This window comes from Zootoca vivipara, chromosome 15 (assembly GCF_963506605.1).
Source record: "Zootoca vivipara chromosome 15, rZooViv1.1, whole genome shotgun sequence".
Taxonomy (NCBI): domain Eukaryota; kingdom Metazoa; phylum Chordata; class Lepidosauria; order Squamata; family Lacertidae; genus Zootoca; species Zootoca vivipara.
The window spans coordinates 44,967,082-44,985,064 of NC_083290.1; the positions used below are offsets into that span (position 1 = coordinate 44,967,082).

General features: G+C 45.0%; 1 protein-coding gene across 12 annotated transcripts in view; it reads right to left on the reverse strand.

Annotated features, from left to right (window-relative positions):
* LOC118096848 (disintegrin and metalloproteinase domain-containing protein 2) overlaps window positions 1-17,983 on the reverse strand; it is a 74,783-nt gene that overhangs the window by 56,675 nt on the left and 125 nt on the right. For 5 of the 12 annotated variants that reach the window (XM_035139127.2, XM_060268475.1, XM_060268472.1 and 2 more), the window contains exons 1-11: window positions 17,543-17,820; window positions 17,354-17,421; window positions 16,372-16,433; window positions 15,613-15,691; window positions 13,810-13,886; window positions 12,537-12,714; window positions 11,252-11,308; window positions 8,618-8,689; window positions 7,561-7,727; window positions 5,574-5,655; window positions 3,522-3,655 (exon numbers count right to left, since the gene is read on the reverse strand). In XM_035139127.2, the coding sequence (XP_034995018.1) occupies window positions 3,522-3,655; window positions 5,574-5,655; window positions 7,561-7,727; window positions 8,618-8,689; window positions 11,252-11,308; window positions 12,537-12,714; window positions 13,810-13,886; window positions 15,613-15,691; window positions 16,372-16,433; window positions 17,354-17,421; window positions 17,543-17,684 (1,118 nt within the window). In that variant the 5' untranslated portion in view covers window positions 17,685-17,820. Of the gene's footprint in view, window positions 1-3,521; window positions 3,656-5,573; window positions 5,656-7,560; window positions 7,728-8,617; window positions 8,690-11,251; window positions 11,309-12,536; window positions 12,715-13,809; window positions 13,887-14,046; window positions 15,496-15,612; window positions 17,821-17,983 lie in introns of those variants that run through there. The other 7 variants (XM_060268474.1, XM_060268473.1, XM_060268478.1 and 4 more) reach the window with 7 other exon arrangements.

The following is a 17,983-nucleotide window of genomic DNA, read 5'->3' on the forward strand; positions in this document are numbered from 1 at the left end:
TGAAAGCATTTGCAGATGATTTGGTAATTACAGTAGAAGATCCAAAAAACTCTCAGAAAAAGATCCAAAAGTTTGGACAAGTGGCAGGGTTTAAACTGAATAAAAACAAAACTAAATTATTAGTCAAAAATCTTAGAGAATCAGAAAAGAGGGAACTCTCCCAGAGTTTGGATATAGAAATCCACAAAAAGTAAAGTATTTAGGAACATGGTTAACAAACAGGAATCTCAATATATAAAAAGAAAATCATGAAAAAATGTGGAATGAAATAAAAAGGATTTTAGAAATTTGGAGTAGGATGAATCTTTCTTTTTTAGGAAGAATTGCAGCAATTAAAATGAATGCCTTGTCAAAAATGTTCCTCTTTTGCTTCAATAGCATCTGCTTCAAAAAATGGCAAAAATATATTTCTAAATTTATCTGGTGTGGGAAAAGACCAAGAATAAAACATAAAATACTTACAGATGTAAAAGAAAGAGGAGGCTTTTCCCTTCCAGATTTCAGAATTTATTATGAAGCAGCATGCCTTACTTGGATTCGGGATTAGATCAAATTGGAGAAAGAGGCAGCAATAGAACAGGAGGGACATGATAACAGATTTGGCTGGCCTGCATATTTGTGGTATGGAAAAACCAAAGTACATAAAGGATTTCACAATCATATAATAAGAAAATCTTTAATAAAAGATTGGGGGAAAATATAAAGACTTATTAGAACAAAAAAAACTTAATGGTGGTTATCGCCTATTGAATCACTATCATTTAAAATGACAACAAAGAAAGAAATATGGCCAACAGGAAGGAAAGTTAAAATTGAAAGATTATGATGAGTTGAAGGAATACTTTCAAAGCTGGCTACAACATAGACCAGTGTTTCTCAACCAGTGTGCCTCCAGATGTTTTGGGACTACAACTCCCATCATCCCTAGCTAGCAAGACCAGTGGTCAGGAATGATGGGAGTTGTAGTCCCAAAACATCTGGAGGCACACTGGTTGAGAAACACTGACATAGACAGATAAATGAAATCTTTAAGGAAGATAATAAGAAAGGATTTGGTTATACAATCTCTAGATTCCAAAGAGAGATAATAGATGAGAATTTCAAATTACTTAAGAAAGTGTATAATATGTTATTGCAATGGGAAACGAAGGATGAAGAAGTTAAGTCAGTAATGATTAAGTGGGCACAAGATGTGGGTCATAATATACAATTTGAAGAATGGGAAAAACTTTGGAAAGTAAATATGAAATTCACAGACTGTATTTTATTGAAAGAGAATTATATATTGTATAGATGGTATAACACCGATTAAGCTGGCCAAAATGTATAGAACAGAATCAAAAACCTTTGGAGGGTACCTTTTATCATATGTGGTGGGTATGTAGTATTATCAAAATAATTTGGGAGATGATATATAACGAACTGGAAAAAATGTTTAAAATGACGTTTGTTTTTTAAAAAAAACCCAGAAGCGTTTTTACTAGGTATTTCTGATCAAGGACTGCCAAAAGAGAAATGGAAAATATTCATGCACGCGACAACAGCGAGAAGAATTCTAGTAGCACAAAACTGGAAGACTGGAGAAACACCTGCAAAAGCATAATGGCAAATGGGAAATGGATGAACTCTGCGGAATCAGCTATATGGAAAAGACAATAGAATGGGAACCTTTCATAAACTATCTGCAGAAACAACTGAAAGAAATGGGCTTGGTAGCAGGATTTGAATAAACATTCACAACTTTACTTAACAAAATGCACAAAGAATAACAATGTAATAACATTTTGACAGATAAGTAATAGCAGATTGTATCATTGTATCATTTAATGTAACAAACCAGAGGGGAAGCTGAAGGAAGTCAACTGGAAGGGGGGGAAATGAAGAATGTATGTTTGGAAATGGTTTTGATATTTGTTGCTAGAAAACTAATACAAAAAAATACAAAAAAAAGATACTGGGCAAAAGATGTGGGATTAATATACCACGCATGTCCAACTCCCAAGAGACTGGTATCTACTCCCACTATTAAAAAATGGCAGTGATCTACCCATTGGATTGACCAAAATTGCTGGGCTTTTTTAAGGGAAAAAAATCTAAAAACGTTAGCAGGATTGACATAGCACTTGTAATTTAAAATAACAAAGGATAAAAATGAAGTACAATAATTTGGATAAATGCAATTAGATGCAGTTAAAAAAGGAATAAACATTTTGGAAGCCAAGGGAGGGGTGGAAGGAAGCCTAGGGGTTCAGGGAACCCCATAAAGGTACTGATATGGACTATGGTTTAATGTAAACGTGTGTGTGTGTGTGTGTGTGTGTGTGTGTTTGAAACTTGAAGAAGAAGAAGAAGAAGAAGAGGAGGAGGAGGAGGAGGAGGAGGAGGAGGAAGAAGAAGAAGAAGCAGCAATACCCCCCACCCCACATCCTTATGTGTGGGAAAGTGGCAGGACAGGGAGAAAGCTTGGCTAAGGCCCTTCACCCTGATATAGCAACTCTTCTAGACACGCTACTTTAAGATTATTTGTCTCAGTTAACCTGAGGTAGGGAATATTTTTCAGCCCAAGGACCACATTCCCTTCTGGACAACCTTCCCACGGGCCATAGGGCCCAGTGGAGGCCAGGACTCAGTGGAGCAACAAATGTGACTTATGCCTTGGTATGGCAGGGCAAGTTTCTATGCATATGCCTCTTTTCCCTCCCTCTGGGCAAACAAGAGGCACCTCAGAAATCAAGGGCACATTCCAGACCTGTAAAAACACATAAGGTACAGAACAAGGCCACTGAGGGTTGTCGCCCACTGGTCAGGAAACTAGTGAGCACTCCTGATGAGCTGCTCCTAATTGCTTGGCACTTTTTTGTGGGGAGGGGGGGGTCAACAGGACCCGGGGCTCTCTAGCAGAATACCTGCCATTAAAACAGGTGGCGGAAGTGTGGGGAGAGCTTGCCTGCTTCAGGACCCTTCTATGGTGCTGCCCTTCCCCCTCTCAACCTTCCCACCCCATCCTAGGGGAGAATGGCAGATGTTCACTTCTGCAGGAGGCAGTAATGGTGTACCACCAGGGGACGGTTTCAGTCTCTATTGCCTCCATGTGGATGGCTTTTCTTAGAAGGCTGGGAAGTGGCTAGGATAGATTAGATCACGCATCCCCAAACTGCGACCCTCCAGATGTTTTGGCCTACAACTCCCCTGATCCCTAGCTAGCAGGACCAGTGGTCAGGGAAGATGGGAATTGTAGCCCCAAACATCTGGAGGGTTGCAGTTTGGGGATGCCTGGATTAAATAGTTTATCTATCTAACAGACAGCTAGATAGACCTTCCCCAATCTTGAACCCTCCAGATGTTTTGGACCACAACTCCCCCTAGCCAAGGCCAGCATGGCTGTCCTATCCTGGGACTAGAGGGAGCTGTTGTCCAAAACACTGGGAGGGCACCAGGTTGGGGAAGGTTGATACTGATAAAATAGCCAGGTTTTGACTTAGCACCATGCTAATGATGAATGAAGCAACAAAGGCTCTTACACAGCATCGGTACTCATTAAGCAAGTGCCTGGACAGTGGCATTGTCTTGAGTTGTCGAAGAACAGTCCTAGGCTGAATCCCAGCAGCTGTGCCACGATCACAGAGAAGGTCTCCAGCGTGATCCCATTTTCATACTAAGTAAGAGCACATGAACATTAATGGCTAACAGCTATGAATTACTACTACTGCTGCTGCTGCTGCTACTACTACTACTACTACTACTACATCTTTATTGTGCAGGAGGGCTTTAAAGGGTACAAGAGTACAGGCCTTTGCCCCAAGGAGCCTGGGTTTAGAAACTCTGCTTGGTGCTTTGGGCAAAATCGCTACTCAAAGCCTTCTTGTCACCCTCTCCCAGGAGCCTTCAGTTTGCTTGCAAGCTGAGACATCAGGGACAGGAAGAACAAAAAACAACAATGGCAAAAGCAAGAAGAAAAAACAACTCTGAGGACCAGAACTGTGTGTGGCCTAACAATTGACCTTGTAGGCATATTGGGGGGGGGGGACAGGACGACCTAGGGAGAGGCACGATAGCATTTACATGCACAAAGATATCCCCTTCACAGGTAAAACACATGGACCTATCTCAGGTGTATTATTGAGTATTTGGCCTGAGCTTTGGTGAGGTGTCAATAATTTGTTCTTCCTATGCTATTCAATGTAATTGACCTTCACTTTTCTAACTGCTGGTCTGCTTCTTTTATAAAGTGGATTTGCTGCACTAAAGCAACACTTCTAGGAGTAATCTATCTATATATATAATGTAAACTGGGCATGTGGGTTATTATCCACTTTTCTCCGAAACCGCTTCACCGATTGCAGTCAATTTTTGACACAATGTCCCAAGCGAATGTCCAAAGGTTATTATAAAGTTTTGCTAAAACAGATGTCACACCTGGGAAACATAAAAACCCCAAAACCCCGTGTTTCAGAACACACCAAACAGATAAAAGTGCATGCTGGGAAATAGAACAGAGAAGCAGCGTCTCCATTGGCTGCAGACAATCGGTGGCATCACAACATTCCACAGCAACCAACTGAAAACAGGCCTTTACAGACTTTACAGACCAGGCCGAATGGAGGTATTGACTTGCCTGGGTGGGGGATGGGGGGAAGAGGGAGTAGGGGGGGGAGGAACAGAATAGGTCATGGATCAGGACAGGGTGGGGGCAGTCACAGGGATTAGCCACTGCAACGCGCGGCAGGGCCAACTAGTAGACAAATAAAAACCAACAAATCACCAGTTCTGGAAGGTGTTCTCAAAGAACTCGAAAGTGAAATTGCCGCTCTTCTAAAAAAACCCACACCCATAACTTATCCCTCAAAATCAGTCTCTGTACCTGAGGACTGGAAAGCAGCCAATGTAACACCCATTTACAAAAGGGATCCAGGGGGGGGGGGAATCCTAGAAGTTACAGGCCAGTTATCTTAATGCCTGTCCTGGGAAAACTGGTGAAAAGTATTGTTACAGATTTAAAAAACCAACAAACTCTACTGAAGCACAGCAGCATGGCTTAAGCAAGAGCAAGTCCTGTCTTACTGACCTATTGCAAGTTCTTTGAGACCATCAACAAACATACAGATAAAAGTGATCCAGTCACCAGATGTCAAAGAGAAAAACAACTACCAAACTTTTAGAGGACATCTGAAGGCAACCCTGTTTAGGGAAGCTTTTAATGTTTAATAGATTATTGTATTTTAATACTTCTGTTGGAAGCCACCCAGAGTGGCTGGAGAAACCCAGCCAGATGGGTGGGGTATAAATAATTTATTATTATTATTATTATTATTATTAGTAGTAGTAGTAGTAGTAGTAGTGCAGTGTACTTGAACTTTCAAAAAGCTTTCAAGAAAGACTTCTGAATAAGCTTAACAGTCAAGGAATGAGAGGACATCTCTACTCCCCACCCCATGGTCTCAAGGGTGCTCAGACTTTATAGAGCAGAAATGTCCACTTCAGCTGAAGTCATGTGTTTAACCTCAAGTCTGGTTTGGCCCAAATATATCAAAACGTATTAAGAAATCAAGAACAGTTCAGCAATGCAGCCTTACCATGGCAACTGCTGCAGAAGAAGGTCTGTGGCACATCTTTCTTGCAAATGTTGACCCCACAGAATCACCCCTGTTCCTGTAGCTGGGGTGAGGAAGAAAGGAATTATGCTTTTGTTGCAATTAGCACCTTAGCAAAAAGCATAAAAAGGAACACTTACTTACATAACAGCTCTTTTTTTGGGGGGGGGAGACAGGGGCAGGCATCTGTGTACTTTCCTGGGATGCCTCTTCAACACCACCCCAAACCCCACATGGGGCAGCTGCACATTCCTGCATTGCAGGAGGTTGAACTAGATGATCCTCAGGGACCCTTTCAGCTCTACAATTCTATGATTCTATATAGTAGAGGAGGGAAGGAGTGACCTGTCACTTCTCTGCCAGCCTGCTCCCTGTCTGGGCCTCATTATCAGAGGGATTGACAAAAGATCTGTAAGCATCAGGCTCTAGAGTAGATCAGCAAGAATTCTGCCTCCCAAATGTTTAACAACAGCAGCAACAATGGGGGGGGGTTGCCACCTTTTAACAGGCCACTTTCACATCATGCATTTAAATATACCACTTTAAACAGTCAGTGCTTCCCCCAAATAATCCTGGAAACTGTAGTTTGTTAAGGGTGCTGAGAGTTATTAAAGGTAAAGGGTAATGGGACCCCTGACCATTAGGTCCAGTCGTGACCGACTCTGGGGTTGCGGCGCTCATCTCGCGTTATTGGCTGAGGGAGCCGGCGTACAGCTTCCAGGTCACGCGGCCAGCATGACTAAGCCGCTTCTGGCGAACCAGAGCAGCACACAGAAACACTGTTTACTTTCCCGCCAGAGTAGTACCTATTTATCTACTTGCACTTTGATGTGCTTTCGAACTGCTAGGTTGGCAGGAGCTGGGACCGAGCAACGGGAGCTCACCCTGTTGCGGGGATTCGAACCGCCGACCTTCTGATTGGCAAGCCCTAGGCTCTGTGGTTTAACCCACAGTGCCACCCGCGTCCCGCTGAGAGTTATTAGGAGATGCCTAATCCCCTCACAGAGCTACATATTCTAGGGTTCCCTGTGACATGAGATTGACTCTTAAACCAATCTGAGAACTGTAACTCTGTTCTCCAAATGGTTCTCCAAATAACTCACAGCACCCTTAACCAACTACAATTCCCAGAATTCTTTGGGGGAAGCCATGACTGTTTAAAGTGATGCTTTAATTGTGTGAATGCAGCCCAGGCATCCCCAAACTTCGGCTCTCCAGATGTTTTGGACTACAATTCCCATCATCCCTGACCACTTGTCCTGTTAGCTAGGGATCATGGGAGTTGTAGCCCAAAACATCTGGAGGGCCGCAGTTTGGGGGTGCCTGATGCAGCCTGAGATTGCTGAGATGAAGAAAGCTTGGCTGGCTTATACATTTAAAACAACTTGACATACACACTGTTCCATTGCATGAGTTATTATCTGCTGCAGCTGAGCAGTGGCCCCTTTGCAGCTCGCAGGAGGGTATGTGCATTGCACACATAAAGTCCCAGGTTCAGCCCTCAACATCTCCACTCAGGATCCTTCTTTGGAGATTCCCAGAGTACTGGGCTCGGTGGACTTAGCTTCTCACCTGCATTCAGAACTCAAGGACCACAGCTCAGTGGCAGAGCACCAAAGTTCAATCACTGGAAGCATCTCCAGCTAGCAAGCAGGTGATGGGAAAGAAAGCCCTTCTTTGCCACAGGTCCTGGAGAGACGCTGCCCATCAATATAGACAACGCTGATCTACATGGACCAGTGCAAGTCCATATAAGACTGTCATTGGATACTTGCTTCCCTCACATGCCTCTTTGCTGCCAACCATGTCCCTCCCTCACATGCACGGAGCCCCCAACTGTTCGGACTGCTCTTCACAGCCCTCTCCCTCTCTCCTGCCTGCCCAGCACTTTGGCCATGTTGTCCACTCAGGCAACACCAAAGGCTTTAATACAGGCATTCTTTAATAACGGGGGGAACACACTCCTTACACAAACAAGAATGCGATATCGTGGGGTCGTAGAGCAAGGTGGACCGGTTTCCAGTCCACAAACTTTTCCAGTAACTCATTGGCTGTCCCTGTGGTGGAGATCTTATCCTTGTCTTTCCAAAACTCCATAGAGGACAGTATAATCTTCATGTTGAGTTTGTAAAACATCTGAAAATAGGAGCAATATTGTTAAGTTCAATAGAGGCCACAGGCTTTACATGTTCAGAGTTCAGTCCCCAGCTAGAGGAATTGTAGTATTAATTATTATTATTATTATTATTATTATTATTATTATTATTATTATTATTACTACTACTACTATTTATTACTTATACCCCACCCATCTGGCTGGGTTTCCACACTGGGCGGCTTCCAACAAAATATTAAAATACAATAGCCTGTTAAACATTAAAAGCTTCCCTAAACTTCCCTAAATCCTAATTCCCTATGGAATTATTTATATGCTGCTTTTTTGAGTAACATCCACACAATGTTATACAGAACATAGTGTTTTTTGTTGAGGGGGCTGTTGAGGTTGGACATGCTTTGGGGGGCAGAGCCAGGAGATATCATGAATCTGGGATGGGTTCAGCTTCGTTCATTTATTCATATGAGGGGTGACATCTTAAAAAAATCCATACCAAACTATATTACAAAAATAAGATTGATTAAAGTATATATACTGGCGCACACACCCTCTACCTTTGAACAGTATTTCAGGATTTGCATGACATTTCTTTAAAGCAAAAGATAGTAAACAAATAGAATAATATTCTGCTTAACATAATATTCAATCTGCCATGTTAGATAATACTATTTTTTCCTTTACAGCATTCATTGTTTTTAGACCTACGAAACCAAGGACGCCACATTTCATTATCTTAATTTTGAGTAACCTTCTTCCCTTGATCTTATTTTCCCTTAAAAGACCAAACCATTCTAGATGTAGCAGCAACTGTTCTACCAGATTCCGGACCATTTATAAATATATTTAAATAGATCTGGGCTGTTGTGCCCAGCAAAACTTTGACTAAGGTTGCCTGATGTCATTGACTTACCGTGTTGATAAAGCTGATGAGCTGAGTGATTTTCTTCATCACAACATCTTCATCTGAACCCATATAGTCATACTGGGAAAGAGTAAGATTTTCTCATTAGCCAGCCACTTCACACATTGCATCAGGCTCACTGAAGATGCTCTAAGCTAGAAGCCACCACATTTTCTGGGCCAGGATACACATTTCAGACTCAGGATGGCTGCCAATGGGGAGAGGCTCCCATGGGGGCTGCCATATCTAAAACAGGGCAAGCAAGAGCTGTTTGACAGTGGGACAGACTAGCTTGGGAGGTGGAGGAATCTCCTTTTCTGGGAAGTTTTTTTAACAGAGGTTGCATTATTTAGATGTAGTTCCTGCATTACAGGGGGTTGGATTACATGACCTTTGAGGCCCTTTCTATGACAACAAAGGTGAGTAAGATTATGGACTTCTCCACGACCCTTCTCCTCTGCAGGGAGGTGGGACCGATTCAGATTGTCCACCCCCGCTACTTAATGGATCCAAATGGTTTCCAGAGAGCAGTAGGGGATGTTTCATCCCATGTTGATGGCCTCTCAGCTGATTCCCTGGTGGCCCGCTGGAATGCAGTTAACCAGGGCTATTGACTGTCTGGCCCGCTCTGATTGCACGGAACCTGGACAGCCCCATGGTTTTCCCTGGAGCTGAGGGGGATGAAAGGTAGATGCCACCGTGGGATCAGGGTCAGGGTGGGATCAATTCCAATCTGTTACCACCGAGGATGTGGACAGGCTGCTTGGACAAGTGAAACCAACCACCTGTCTCCTTGATCCTTGCCCATCCTGTCTTATAAAAGCAAGCCAGGAAGGGCTGGGCAATGGGCTCCCCGGGGTGGTGAATGCTTTGCTGTGAGGGAGCCTTCCCAGATCTGCTGAAAGAGGCGGTCATTAAACCACTTCTCAAAAAAACATCTTTAGATGCGGCCAATATGGCCAACTATCGCCCAGTCTCAAATCTTCCATTCTTGGGCAAGGTGATTGAGCGGGTGGTTGCTGAACAACTCCAGGCACGCCTGGAAGAAGCGGACCATTTGGATCCCTTCCAGTCGGGATTCAGGCCTCATCATGGGACTGAAACTGCCTTGGTTGCACTGGTTGATGATCTCCGACAGGCTAGAGACAAAGGTGACAGCTGTTTCCTAGTTCTGCTGGATCTCTCAGCGGCTTTTGACACCATCGACCATAACATCCTTCTGGACCGTCTAGAGGGGTTGGGAGCTGGGGGCACTGTCATACAGTGGTTCCGCTCCTTCCTCCTGGGCCGTGTTCAGAAAGTGGTGTTGGGGGATGAGTGTTCAGACCCCTGGGCTCTCACTTGTGGGGTGCCTCAGGGTTCTGTCCTCTCCCCCATGCTTTTTAACATCTATATGCAGCCGCTGGGAGAGATCATCAGGGGGTTTGGGCTGGGTGTCCATCAGTATGTGGATGATACCCAGCTCTACCTCTCTTTTAAATCGGAACCAGTGAAGGCGGTTAAGGTCCTGTCTGAGTGTCTGGAGGCAGTTGGAGGATGGATGGTGGCTAACAGATTGAGGTTGAATCCTGACAAGACAGAAGTACTGTTCTTGGGGGATAGGGGGCGGGTGGGTGTGGAGGACTCCCTAGTCCTGAATGGTGTGACTGTACTTCTGAAGGACCAGGTGCGCAGCCTGGGAGACATTTGGACTCACAGCTGTCCATGGAGGCGCAGGTCAATTTTGTGTCCAGGGCAGTTGTCTACCAGCTCCATCTGGTACACAGGCTGAGACCCTGCCTGCCTGCAGACTGTCTAGCCAGAGTGGTGCATGGTCTAGTTATCTCTCGCTTGGACTACTGCAATGCGCTCTACGTGGGGCTACCTTTGAAGGTGACCCGGAAACTACAACTGATCCAGAATGCAGCAGCTAGACTGGTGACTGGGAGTGACCGCCGAGACCACATAACACCGGTCTTGAAAGACCTACATTAGCTCCCACTATGTTTCCGAGCACAATTCAAAGTGTTGGTGCTGACCTGTAAAGCCCTAAACGGCCTCAGCCCAGTATACCTGAAGGAGTGTCTCCACTCCAGCACTGAGGGCCTTCTGGCGGTTCCCTCATTGCGAGAAGCGAAGTTACAGGGAACCAGACAGAGGGACTTCTCGGTAGTGGCACCCGCCCTGCGGAATGCCCTCCCATCAGATGTCAAAGAGATAAACAACTATCTGATGTTTGGAAGACATCTGAAGGCAGCCCTGTTTAGGGAAGCTTTTAATGTTTAACGGACCATTGTATTTTAATATTTTGTTGGAAGCCGCCCAGAGTGGCTGGGGAAACCCAGCCAGATGGACGGGGTATAAATTATTATTATTATTTAATATCGAGAAAGTGAGCAGAGAGCTTTTCCTCCTACTCTCATTATCCTAGAACTCAGGATGTTTCCCGTCCACTGCCAGACGTAGGAGGCTGGGAATTGCCCACGTTCTGTCACACACAAATCCTGCTTGAAGGATTCCCATGGGCATCTGGTTGGCCACCATGAGAACGGGATGCTGGACCCAATGAGTATTCTCTTCTTATGTTTGTATATGAAGAACATTGTAATGGAAGCTTGAAGTTGGGGGGGGGGGACCAGCAGGGAGCTCTTCAAATAAACCTACCAATCCCTTGGCCACAACTATGTGCATTTCCACATATCTCGTGGTGCTGAAGTTAACCTATTGTAATTCAAGAAAGAACATACCATTACTGCACTCATACTAACATCATGAAAAGTCACAGGTAGAACTCTAAATGCTGCTGAATCAGAATTCAAAATGTAGGCTAGGTATCTGGCCGATTGGGGTTGCATCAAGGCCTGGAGAGATGGGGGCAGGTGGGTTCCCAGGCATTGGTCATACTGGCTGGGGCCAGTAGGAACTGTAGTCCAACATTTGGTGGGGGAGCACAGGTTCCTCATGGCTCAGCTAGGAAGACCAATAGCCTGATTCTCTATCCTCAACATGTTCATTCAAAAGGCATACAGGACTGGGAAAGAGGCCCCAGAATTATTTGAGGGAAGGCATTACTGTTTAAACTTGTATCATAGTGTTTAAATGTATGGTGTGAATGTGGCTTAAGACAAAGATGTGGAATGTTTTTCAAACTGAGGGCACATTCCTTTCTATGCAGAGATGAACACCTAATTACACAACCAATAAGCAACGAGCTCCTCCAGCAGGGCAGAGCCTACCACACTTGGTTCCACCTCTCTGCAGAGACAACATTTGTTGCTTTCGCAAAGCCCTTTGGAGCTGTTTTTCACTGGACTCTGCTGACTTCCTTAGATGTGGACAGCATTTCCACATTTTTATTTCTTGATTTTGTAGTCTCCCTTTAAGGTTGCAATCATGTGCACACTAACCTCAGTCAAAACAGTGGCACCTACTTCTGATGAAACATGCACAGAATTAGGCTGCAGAGGTGAGCATCACACACTGCTCAGCAATGAAGCTGATGCTCAGAGAGCCAGCAGGGCACCATAGCTGTCAGTGTGAAAGCTGAGAAGAAAAGCAGTGTTCTGCCAGAGAGTATATGCTTTCTAGGAGCTCAGAAAACAAACAGCTCTATTGTTGGGGGCGGCGGCGGCAAGGTCTTGCACCTAGAAATCAAGCAGTAGGTTTGCTTTTAGGGGACTGGTGCTACTTAAGGCCCATATTGCTTTCTCTGTTGACTGTGTTCTCACCTCTGTTCTGCATGCACATGTATATAGACAAACATTTACAAGCACTGAAGTCTGGGGGCGGGGGCAGTTCTCATTGAAAGAAAGCTGGCCTTGAAAAGGCTTCTCCCAGGAACTCCTACTGCTTAGGGGGGAGGGAGGGAGGGAGCATGCATAGGTGCACATGTTACTATTTTGTTTTGGATCTATACACACAATTTTCTTTAAAGAAGAAAAGCACTCACTGGTATTCCCGATTCTACCCTTGGCGTTATTCCTGAACTCCATCTAATGGAATAATTCTGTTCAGAAAGTGGATGCTCTGTATCTTCATATTCAATCTGATAAACAAGATGCTGAAATCCGGAAGCAGATTCAACTGGCTCAATTCCGTAGCTGCTGTTCTCAAACTGCAACAGCCCACTGTTAGGAGGAGATAAAGTGGAAAAGAAGCCCCCCACCCCCAAAAAATGTTGATGTTGCAAACCATGACTTGGTAGCCAAAAGCTAAATTCCTATTTCAGTCCAATGCAGTGCTTCAGCTGGTGGCAAGGAGCTCAATCCTACTTTCTGCAGGGACTGGCTGTGTGAGCAGCCAATCCAACTGTGTTTTTACATCTGACCTACCACATATGGCATCAGCGTGGAGAACGTAGGCATGGTTCATGGGGAAAGGCCTTTAGGCCAAACAGCGGGACCTGGTAGGCCAAATCTGGCCCACAGTCCAGGGGTTTGCCCATCCCTAATATAGGAGAAGCTGAAATGGGATGAAAATAATCCCATTTGAAAGAAAACTGAAAAAGACAGCCTTTTCCCTGAGTAGGCTACTAAACAAAAACCACAGTGCCTAGGGCTTGCCGATCAGAAGGTTGGCAGTTCGAATCCCTGCAATGGGGTGAGCTCCCGTTGCTTGGTCCCAGCTCCTGCCAACCTAGCAGTTTGAAAGCATGTCAAAGTGCAAGTAGATAAATAGGAACCGCTACAGCGGGAAGGTAAACGGTGTTTCCATGTGCTGCTCTGGTTTGCCAGAAGCGGCTTTGTCATGCTGGCCAGCTGTGTGCAGACAAAACGCCGGCTCCCTCGGCCAGTAAAGCACCGCAACCCCAGAGTCGTTCGTGACTGGACTTAACGGTCAGGGGTCCCTTTAACTTTACTGAGTAGAACACCCGACTATTCTGTTGTATCAGGTGTGCATGTATGGCAATCCATATAAAATGAACAGACCTCAGTGTGTGTTCACAGGAGCCATTTGGGAAATGTATACTTAAGATTGCATGTAACTGGTGAGAAGTAAATGTTTATATATGTCAGTTATAAAAGGCAGTTCAATTTATACTTTGACTTTTACCATGTGTGTGTTTGTGAAGAGGCTGATTCATCCATGCCTAGTTATACTTTGCCACTCTGGCTTATTAAGCAGGATATCCAATTTCAGTGGGGTTATCCTTGCTCTGCAGGCAGCTGAACTTGGGACTGAGGAACAAAGGGTTCTGTTCAAGAATAACACATAGGTCTCACCTAAGCCCAAGGCAGGTGCTGAGCATCACAATGGAATCAGTATAGCCTTCAATGTAGCCTTGATAGTAGCAATTGCGCTAGAAAGAGTAATCAGATTAATTTATCTACTACCAGGGGGCAACTCAAAAGTGAAATACATACACTGCTATATGAAATCCAACCCTAGAGCACATAATTTAAATGAGAGGCTAACAGGCTAAATTTGGGGTTGTTACTCCAAACTATGCAGTTACTCACCTTTCCTCTTGGGCTGACCAACTGCAGTTTCCCTTCTGGTCACAGTCAGGTTGGTGCTCACATGGAGAGTCCATTGAAAGCTGCTCCAGCAGCACAGAGAGTGGGGTATCTAGGCTTGTTTCCAAAAACCCTCAGGTTGAGCTTCCTGGTGCCGTATACCCACTAAGCACTGATTCCCCACTAGCTAAGGTTTCTGGATATGTGCCTGCTCAAGTAGGAAAAGTGTGTGGGGAAAGTGGAATGCAAAAGCAGTGGGTGAGAAAGGGTGAAGTGTCACAGATATAAAATTTCCAGAAATGTGTGTGTGTGTGTTTGTGGAGGGGGGTACTTATAGAGGAAGGGGTAAATGAACTATGAACTATGAAGAACGATTGAAATATATGCAATGTTTATTTATTTTTACCACACCTAAATTTTTTTTTACTGCTTCAACATGTGTTATTTATAGGAAGAATATAATGTTCTAATATTTGGTATATTTGTGGAATTTAAAACTATAAGCACCTTAGTTCTCTACAAGCAAAATTGTGTCTAGAACCAATTGTAGTTCCCTCCCTTCTGTGGGTCTTGGCTAGAGCTCAGTTATTCTTGAACTTGCAGATTTTTCCTCGAGTCTTTGGTACTCATAACAAGGCTATTCTAGTATCCCATTTCTTTCAGACCTTTTTATAACCTAGAAAAGTAATGCAGTAAGCTGCACGATTCCTGTCTGCAGCAGGGGGGGGGCCCTATGCCATCGTCATGTGAGGATAGAAGACAAAACCTCAGAAAGGAAGGGGTCATGTCAAAAAGAGAGCTGAAGCAGGGCATTTGTGGCTAGTACCCCCAAACTAGACACACATGCACCTATCCATTGCTTCTCTGCTGCATATTGCCTAACCATGGGTGCATTGGAACCTGCATATGAATTTGTGCACTGGGCCAGTCCGCCGCTGCTGCTGCTGCTAGTGAAACAAAATGCACATGTGGCACCAGCGGCCTAACAACCCCCACCAGTGCAGGAGCAGACCAAAGTTGTTGAGCTTTGTTCCGGGCAACCGGCCACCGATTTCAGGTGCTAGCCTGCAGCACCTGAAATGACCAACAACTGCCATGATCCTCCCCACCCCCGGCTATGCTACTGTGTGGCACACTCTGTGTAAGGATGTCTGTTTTTGTTTGAAAGGATGTGTGCTTTGAAAATTCCCTACTTTCTTATTATTATCAACATATATATTTTAACTAATCAGTTAAAACTACTACTGTATAGTTAATCTACAGTCATACCTCATGTTACGTCTGCTGTGGGTTACGTCTTTTCAGGTTACGGGCACGCCGAACTCGGAAGTCTTCCGGGTTACTTTCGGGTTCGGCGCACGCACAGAAGCACTGAATTGTGTCACGCGTGTGCGCAGACACAGCACTTCAGGATGCGGCCTTTTCATGTTGCGGACGGGCCTCTGGAATGGATCCCGTTCACAACCAGAGGTACCACTGTATTTTAAAAAATTGGTTGGCAGGTCTAATGCAGCTCGAACGACAGGCACTCAAAGAGAAACCTGTTTCCTGCACTTGAGAGAATCTTACCTGAATGGGAGGAACAAAAGACACTGCTGACCCTCCATGGCTATACGTATAAACTCTGAAATCATTGGTTAAAAAGGATCTACAAAGAAAGCATAAAAAATACACAAAGGTGGTACGGAAAATAGGGAAAGAGGGAGAAATGGTGTGCCTGCTGTCATGTCCTGACATGTGACAGTGACTCAGAGCAGTATCCAACTAATGTGTACCATCAGCGCAAGGATGTGCACAAGGAGCCCGCAAGGCCTTTTGGGGTGGCTCTTGGCAACATTTAAGAAAAAGCATCTTAGCCTCCCAAAGTGCTTCTGCATGGCTGGAATGCGTCATGGAACAGTTATCACACCTCTTGCTTGCCTGGATGAAGGTGGGGGGTGGGGTGGGTGTATGAATCTTTGAATTTTGCATGGCTGGCATGTCTGCCACACAAGGGTGCACCCAGTATTTGTCGCTGGCCCCGCCATCCCAACCCCCCTGGCATGCAGCTCCAGAAATGGTCTGTGTGTGCTGCATCATTTGATCAATTATTCAGGGCAGGGCTTACCCCCCCCCCCATGTTTTATTCACGTTGGCACCCCAGGAGGGTATTAAGATTTGCTTCTGAAAGTAAGCTTGTTTTCTTTACAGAGGAGAGCAGAGTGCTGTGTCCCCTCTCTTCCTCAGGAAATCTTTCCAGGAAATCTTTCTAGACGCTACCAGGATTTATTAAACAAGATTGCAATTGTCTTATAGAACTGGCAAATCCCAGTTATTTATTCTACTCACTGTTGCTTCAGATGAATGATATATGGCTTTCCATTTATATCAATATCAAAGGTCATCCTTTCCTGCAATAGCCAAAGGGTTAAGCATGCTATAGTTTTTACACAGTAAACTCCAGCCTATGCAAAGAATTTGTGCACACTCCCCTGAGAGGTGTCCCATGTAATAAAAAGATAAAACAGATTAAGAACAGATTTTAATAAATGGCTTGCTGCCACTGCAAGCCAGGTTCATTTCAATCATGAAGGTCAGTACAGAAATTTAAATTAATAATAATAATAATGGCTTTAATAATAATAATACGGTAATGGAAGTGGGATTAGAACAGTGGTTTCCCTGCAGTGCTTCACAATGCTACAAATGGGATCCACAGCAAAATGTCCACCCCCTAAGAGGAGTGCTCCTGTTCCTGTCTCTAGGCTACCTGCAAGAGGAACCTTGTTCACATTAGTGGTGGGACGTTTTTCTTGCCCTCCCCCGCTTCCCCAAACATAAGCATTTATCTTTATGGGATGATGTGGGAGTTGGCTTAGTTCTGCACAATGTGGCAGTAAAAGGGACCAGGATGGGGCCAAGTTCTCCAGGAACTCTAACGTTTGCGCAGTCTCAGTAAGCCATAGCTTCACTAACTGCCTCGTGCAAACCAGATTTGTCTGCTGCTGCTCAAATTAACATTGTTGGTTTTAAAAGTTAGCATTAAAAAAATCTTTTAATTCAGGGCTGCCATACATCCAGATTTCCCCAGACATTACCAATATTTCAAAGGCAAAATTGACATCCAGGGGGGATTTCTGAAAGGTGGCTCTTTGTCCTGGATCTTAGGCAAGTCAAATGAAAAATCAGTCAACAATGTTGGGGTCAACAACTTTTGGGATGTCCTGGTTTTTACTTTTTGAAATATGGCAACCCTAAAAGTAAACAGCCTTGACAGGGCAGTCTGGAATAAAAGGTCAGGTAGAACACTTTTCATAATGAAACACAATACCGTATTTCCAGTGACGTAAGATGGGATCCTCTGAGGAACAGTCACTTGGAGGAATGTTCGCTGAGACCCTAGACAGGAGAGACCCTTCTATAGCCATTTATCCGTTAATATACTGCACTTAGATAAACTCTGGGTGGGCATTACAGGAAAATAATTTTGCAATAATTTTCAGCCCTCTCAACCAATTACCGTTTTTCAGCATATATGGCATGGAGCCATGACAGCTAAGGTTTGTATGTATGTAACCACACATTTGCAGTGTAGCTGTGACTTTTCCAAGGGCCGGAGTTGAGGGGCCAAGGAAGGCGGCCTTCGTGCCCCTCACCCTCATTCTGCAGCAAAGAGGCGCCCCAGTCAGAGCAGCTTCTTCCTCGGAGCCTGACTCTGCGCCTCGGCTCGTGCAGGGTCCCAGCTCCGCCGCCGGGTCAGGCCTGACCCGGGCAGCAGCAGAGCAGCAGAAGGGGCAGCAACGCGGCCGCCGCCCCCCCCCCTGCTCGGCCCCCGCAGGCAGCGGCGCTTCCCGGCCCTCTCGTCGTCCCCTCTCGGGCAATGCGCCCGGAGACAGATCCAAAGGACGCCCTTCCCCTCCGAGGAGGCGGGGCGGGGGGCGCTTCGGACGCGCAGCAGGCT